The following is a 6914-nucleotide window of genomic DNA, read 5'->3' on the forward strand; positions in this document are numbered from 1 at the left end:
CCTGAGAACTCGGTTCCCACTCACAAACCTCCCTGGGGTCCCCACCCTCTCTGTCACACCCAGCCATCTTCTCAGGCTGCACCAGGGCGAGGGGTGGCTGAGCCAGGAGCCATTCAGTCTCGAAGTCCAAGGCTGCCTCCCAGCAAGCTCCATCTGGGGGCCTGGAGCTGGCTTCCTTTGAACAAAGGGGCATGTCCCCCGCTGCCTGCCTGGGCTCCTGCCTCGGAGCCTTCATCACCGCCCAGCCGCGAATGCCCTCGGAGCCTGGAAGAAAGCTGTTGGCGTTTGACCATGGGGAGAGAGGCAGCGAGCGGGAGGCTGTGGGCACCAGGCTACCGACACTCAGGCCTGGCTCTCTTGCTGCCCACAGAGACATGGAGGGGAGGGAGCTGGGCCCAGTGATAAAGATGCCACCAGGAATGCCTGCATCCCATGTTGAAGTGCCTGGGTTCAATTCTGATTGCAGCTTTTTGCTAATGTGCACGCAGGGGCAGCCGCAGCCAACGGCTCAAGGACCTGGGTCCCTGCCACCTAAGCAGGAGTTGTTGATGGAGTTCTTGGCTCTTGGCTTCATCCTAGCCTAGCCTTGGCTGTTGGGGTATTTGGGGGAGAGGAGTGAACCAGCAAATAGGAGATCTCCGTCTTTCTGACTCCGTCTCTCGCTTTCTTTCTGACTTTCAAATAAAATGAAAATGAAACTTGTATTTAAAAGGCAGAGAGACAAAGAGAGAGATTTTCCATCCCCTGGTTCACTCCCCAAGTGCCTGTAACAGCCAAGGGGTAGGCTAAGCCAAAGCCCGATGCTGGAAGTTGCTCTGAGCCTCCCACATGGGTGGCAGGGACTCGGGCACAGAGTCCTTCTAAGATGCGCGTCAGCAGGAAGCTGAATCAGAAGTGGAGGAGCCAGGACTTGAATCAGGCATTGATGTGACATGTGGGCGACCCAACCACTGTGACACAACACAGCCCTCAATACAGTGTTTCACAATGCTCCTGAATCCCCCTAAGGCTCCGTTTACTCCTCGGTAAAAGGGAACGACAGTGGCTCCTCTCCCAGGGTCACCGTGATGACAACACAGGATAACTCACCAAAGCACTTAGGCAGAGTGACAGCACGCACCCTGTAGATGGGGACTTTGAAAAGTTTACAGAAAATGTGCCATATGAAGAAACTATGCAAGGATAGCAAAAATTTTTTGGCGCCAAAATATGCTCATCTTTTAATTCCATGTTTTCCACGCCTTTTGCAAGTCTTCCCATGGTCAGCTGTTAGTATTATTAGTATTATACTAATAGTATCATTACTAAAGCTCGTCCTGGAAGTAGAGAGACAAAGGATGGGGAACATTCCCCGTGCGCCAAAATGTTTGCCTTTGTCAAGAGCTATGCTTCTTGGCCAAGACCCTCAGTCTGCCACCTCCCCAAATACATGGATGTCTCAGGCTCTGCAACACACTCGCAGGTCTGCAGATCAGACAGCAGCAGCAGCTTTGTGTGGGACGGGCAGTTAAAGCACAGCCGGCACTTTCATCACAAGTGGCCCACGGGCATTCAGAAAAGCACATGAAGGTAAGCCCAGAGGAGCTCATCACTGAGGTAACCCTCAAATTATCCTACCCTATCTTTTTAAGATTTTTGTTTTTCACATTTGAAAGGTAGAGTCAGAGAGAGAGAGAGAGAGAGAGAGAGGGAGAGTCACAGGTGGTAGCTTTACCCACTACGCCACAATGCTGGCCTCCAAATAAGTATTTTTAAAATGTAGTAGGATTTGGCTGGTGTGGTACAGTGGGTTAAGCCACCATCTACAATGCCGGCATCCCACATGGGCACCAGTTTGAGTCCTGGCTGCTCCACCTCTGATCCAGCTCCCTGTTAATGGCCTGGGAAAAGCGTGGGGAAAACATGGGCCTAGGAAGATGCCCAAGTGCTTGGGTCCCTGCAGTCCATGTGGAGACCTGGGTGGGGCTCCTGGCTTCCGTCTTCTACCTGGCCCAGCCCCAGCCAGGTGGCCATTTGGGGAGTGAACCAGCGGATGGAAGACCTTTCTCTCTCTCTGTAACTCTACCTCTCAATAAATAAATAAAATATTTTACAAAATTCTTGAGACTAAAAAAACAAATCTCTTTCTCCCTGTCCCTTATTCATTTATTATTTGAAAGGCATAACAACAGAGAGGAAGGAAGGGGAGAGAGAGAGAGGGAGAGGGAGAGGGAGAGGGAGAGGGAGAGGGAGAGGGAGAGGGAGAGGGAAGGAGGGAGAGAGAGAGAGAGAGAAATTTTCCACTTGTTGGTTCACTCCCCAGATGACCACAACAACCAGGTCTGGGCCAGGCTAAAACTAAGAGTCAGGAACTCTACCCTGCTCTCCTACATGGGTGGCAAGGACCCAAATTTATGGGTCATCTTCTGTTGCCTTCCCAGGCACATCAGCAGGAAGATGGATCAGAAGTGGAGCAGCCAGGAATTGAAATGGTGCTCTGGTATGGGATGCTGGTGACACAAGTAGCAACTTAACCCACAGCTTGACCCACTGCACCCAACTCTAACCTATCATATATTTTTAATGTTTACTTATTTTCATCTACTTGAAAGGCAGAGAGAGAGAGAGAGAGAGAGAGAGAGAGAGAGAGAGATCTCCATTGCTAGTTTACATCCCAAATGCCAGCAACAGCCAGGATGGGGCCAGGCCAAATCCAGGAGCCAGGAATTCAGGCAGGTCTCCCATGTGGGTGGCAGGGACCCAAGTACTTGAGCCATCACCCGCTGCCTCCCAGGATGCGCATCAGCAGGGAGCTGGATCAGAAACGGAACTTCTCTCCTAGGGACACTGGCACCCCAAACAGCTGCTGAAACCACTGTGCCACAACCCCCACCCTCTCACACCATGGAGAAGCTTCAGAACTTCATGACGTCAAGGTCTTAGCCTACCCCAAAGGTATGAAAGTCAGCACATTGTTAAAAAATTACACGTAGCCAAAATCACTCTTCAAAAACCTCTGAAAGCATCCTTAAAGAACGGCAACTGTTTAAACAAGAATCATAGTCGGTGGGGGCTGGGACACTCCAGCAGGTATGAGAGGCCCATGGATATGAGGGGTGCCTGCCCATGTGTACAGCCCTCTCCCCCGAGCCTGGACCTGTGAGTGTGCCTGCATTCTTGTCAGTTCGCATCCAATCAGTTCCACGAGCACAAGATATTTCTCCACTGCCAGGCGTCTCCCAACAGACTCCTGCCAGGAAACTGTTCCTCTAGGAGCAACATCAGTGGTACTGCCCCCCCCCCAAGCCCAGGCCTCAGGCTGGCTCCAGGACCGCCCATGCAGCTTATACAAAGAGGAAACAGGGACGCCCACTTACTTGCAGCTTGGATGCGTGCCTTGCGGCTGACCACCAGCCCCAGGCGGTTCTGAGCCACGCACTCATAGCCACCCTCGTCTGAGGGGCCGCCTCCTCGCTCCAGCCGGAAGTGACGGATCAGCAAGGACCCATTGGCCAGCAAGGTGGAGTGGACGCTATCTGGCAGCTCCACCCCATTCTTCCTCCAGGTGACTCGCACTGGGGGAGTCCCCTCTACCCTGCAGCCCAGCACCACAGGCTGCCCAGGGACTGCCACAGCATCACTTGGCTCCATGGCAAATGCCAGTTCGGCAGAGTGGCTGAGACCTGCATGGGGGATGGGGAGACAGACGGCAAGAAAAGGAGTCAGCGTGCAATGCCCAGCCAGGAAGAAGCCCCCACACAGGGGTCCCAAGCTCCCTGGGTTCAGAGCCCGGGCCCGTGTTCCTGCACGTTAATACAAATCCCAGACACATGCAAAACTTTCCGCACTACAAAGCGCCATCCCAGGTGGTGTTTTACTTCAGCATCAGCCCAGCTCAGGGAGATGGGAATGCTGTGGGCATTCCCTCTGCCACAGGTAAGGAAACAGGAGTCCAGAAATGACAAGCGACTTGCTCAGGGCCTCCCGGGTCAGTGCAAAGACACCGTGACACAGCTACCGCTCCTGTGGTCACCCCGGAGAAGCACCGATGCCCCTCACAAAACTTGCAGGGCGGGACCATAGATCAGGTGCGCAACCTGTCCTCATCCCGCTCACAGCAAGGCACAGCAATGCAGCTTGAGGCACTGGGGTGCTTGGCGGTATTAACAGACCCCAAGGTACTAAGGGCAGTAAAAAGTTCTAAAGAAATGCAGAGTGAGATGGTTGAAACAAAACAACAACAACAAAAACCCCTGTGCTTGTTGCTGGCAAAACCATCAGAGGCCAGGTCCCACGCCTGGCCGGGGGCAGGGTGTGTGGGCCCAGCACCCAGGCAATGGCCTTTGCACCACCCTCGGATGCGCTGGGTGTCATCGGGAGAGACGAGGAGTGGCAACCTGCTGCTATAATTTCCCAGCTCAGGGTGAGAGGATTCCTAGGACCTTTGCTCCCAGCCAACCCACTGCTCCTGCAGAAGCCAGCTTAGCTGGGAAGGGAGGGGGAGTGGGAAGAGAGGGGAAAGCAGGGCAGGAGGAACGGGCCCTCCACCCCAGGCACAACGCCAACTCCTCAACTCCTCCGGCTAGCCACTCACCAGGCCGAAGACAACCTCGTTGCTGGAGGAATGACCCCACCCACGGACCCCTCCTCGCATTTCCAAGGAACTAGCTATCCCAGAGCCGGCCCCTCCCAGCTGGAGAGGGTGGGCGAGCGGATGGGGAGGGAGGAGGTGCCGCAACGCAGGGGCGTGCGCACCCCACGAAGTGCTCCAAGACGCTCGAGGAACATCGGCCGTCAAACCTCCCGGTGAGCCGCGTTTCAGCCGCCGCCGCCCCAGTAGGACCCGGCTACCGCCCTCCGCGCTCAAGTTTCCCCTGGATGCGGGCGCGGTGCTCTGCTTCCTGGGGCGATCACAGAGCCAGTAGCCCAGACCCGGTGTGCCCGGGACTCGGCGGTGGATGGGAAGGGGCTGGATCTGCAGCGGTCTCCGGGGACCTGGGCCCGAAACAGCCACCGAGGGAACGCCGCGGAGGTGGTCGAGCTAAGCACTGCAAAGCCGCCCCGGCCCGCGAGCCGGGGGCAGGGTCTCTCCGCAGGCGCACGCTCCCAGGAGGGCGGGGACCTAGGCATCCTCGCCGCTCTCGTGAGCTCGCGCTCGGGGGCATCTCCCGGTCTTGGCTCCAAGGTTCTGTCCTCGGCTGCCCCCTCCCCACGCGCCGCCGGCGGAAATCTCCCTCCTCCTCCTCCTCCTGGGACTCTCCCGCGCACTCACTGGCCAGCTCCCAGCTCCAAATCCAGGACGCGCCCTCTCCGCTCAGCGCAGCCGGCTGGGTCCCGGGTCCCGGCCCCCAGCCCCCGGTCCCCGGTCCCCGGCCCCTGGCTGCGGTCTACAGCCTCGGTCACCTGGGGCTACTCGGGGGCCACCGACAGGCTCCGCGCACTCAGTTCCCTCGATTGGGAACCGGCCGCGGGGTCTCCCCTGGCTCATTCCCGTCGGTCCCCAAGGCCAGCCCGCCCCTCTATCTCTTGCCTCGCCGCACTCCTTGCTCCTCGGTCCCGGCTCTGGGTCCTGCTCGGAGTCCCGGTGCCGCAGGGGACCGAGTCCTGGTCTCTCCCCCGAAGCCCGGTCCTCGGCACTCCCTTTCGGCCCCCGGCAGCTCTACCTCCCCGCTTCTCCCCGTCCCGCTACGCTTCCTCCCACTCGGTCCCTCCCGCGAGGGGTTCGTGCGCAGGTCCGCAGCTCTCTCCGGGTGCGCCCCTCGCGCCCACGTACGCCCCTCTCGCTCTCCCCCATGCTCGGTCCGGAGCCGCCCGGGCCACGGCCACCCTCGCTCACCCTCGCTCGGCGCGGGCAGCAGCAGCAACAGCGGCAGCAGCAGCAGGAGCCAGTGCCAGCGCGGCGCGGGCGGGCGGCGCGGGGACGCGGCGCGCGGTGCAGCCATGGGGCTGGGGGTCCGCTCGGCTCGGCAACGCGCGGCTCCCGGGCCTCTCGCAGCTCACAGCGTCCCGCGGGGTCGGCGCCGGGGCCGGCGCCGGGGCTCCGGCCGGGGCCGAGCCCAGGCGGCGGGGGGCTGGGGCCGCATGCCTGCCTAGGAGCGCGGGGCGCACAGGGGGAGCGCCGCTTGCGCCATCTTGCACCCACCCTGGCGATCTGTCAGCCTCGCCCGGGGTGCGCGCTCCGCACTCGCACAGCCCGCGCCGCCCCGCCCTCCTCCTCTGCCCGCCGCCCCCCTCCCCTCCCCGCCCGGTCCCCTCCCCCAGCCCCTCTCCCCGGAGGCCCGGTCTGGGGAACAAAAGAGCCGGCGAGCGCTTTAAGCGGCCGGACATTCCCGGCTGCGCGGCGGACGCGCCCCCTGCGCTTTGAACTGCGGCTGGAGCGGCCGGCGCCGTCCCGGGCTGCAGCCCGGGACCCCTCCCGTCAGCCTCAGGACTCGGGGGCCTGGGGAAGTGGGTCCCGGCTGCGGAGAAACGCGCCCAGCTGCGGGGTTTGCTCCGAGCCACTCTGCCTGCCGCGCCCTCCTCCGCTGCGTCCGAGTCTAGGTTTTAGAGGCCGTTGCCTAAAAGCTGCGCGAAGTTGTCAGCGGTTCGGCTCTCCAAGGGTTTCCGGTCTTTGCACGCAGAGGCGAGGTGGTTTAGGGGCAGGATCAGCCTCCGCGGACTGGGTCGCCCTGAATTGCCGGGCCGCCTGAGAATGCAAGGGTTCCGCCGGCTGCGTGGCCCGGCCGACCCAGGCAGTCGCGAGCTGAAGGTGAAGACAAGCAGACCTTTAAACAGCTCAGATGACCCGGTCACTGGAAAAGCCCACCGAAGTTAAAATTCCCACTCACGACTCTGGGCCACCAAGCTGTCCCGTGTTTCAAGTCAGAGACCACAGGAAAGGCCAGGGTGACGGGAGAAGGAGCAGGTGGGCTGTCTTGGGAGACGCCCACCCACGT

The 6914-nt window shown here is 59.9% G+C and overlaps 1 protein-coding gene across 3 annotated transcripts in view; it reads right to left on the minus strand.

Annotated features, from left to right (window-relative positions):
- The window catches only part of IGDCC3 (immunoglobulin superfamily DCC subclass member 3), a 48045-nt gene extending 41853 nt beyond the window's left edge, over positions 1-6192 (minus strand). For all 3 annotated transcript variants that reach the window (XM_017347948.4, XM_017347947.4, XM_002718189.6), the window contains exons 1-2: positions 5816-6192; positions 3357-3662 (exon numbers count right to left, since the gene is read on the minus strand). In XM_017347948.4, the coding sequence (XP_017203437.2) occupies positions 3357-3662; positions 5816-5921 (412 nt within the window). In that variant the 5' untranslated portion in view covers positions 5922-6192. The remainder of the gene's footprint in view (positions 1-3356; positions 3663-5815) is intronic.
- Positions 6193-6914: the final 722 nt, after the last annotated feature.

The sequence above is a fragment of the Oryctolagus cuniculus genome, chromosome 12 (genome assembly GCF_051225735.1).
Source record: "Oryctolagus cuniculus isolate XC-2025 breed Fujian yellow rabbit chromosome 12, ASM5122573v1, whole genome shotgun sequence".
NCBI lineage: Eukaryota > Metazoa > Chordata > Mammalia > Lagomorpha > Leporidae > Oryctolagus > Oryctolagus cuniculus.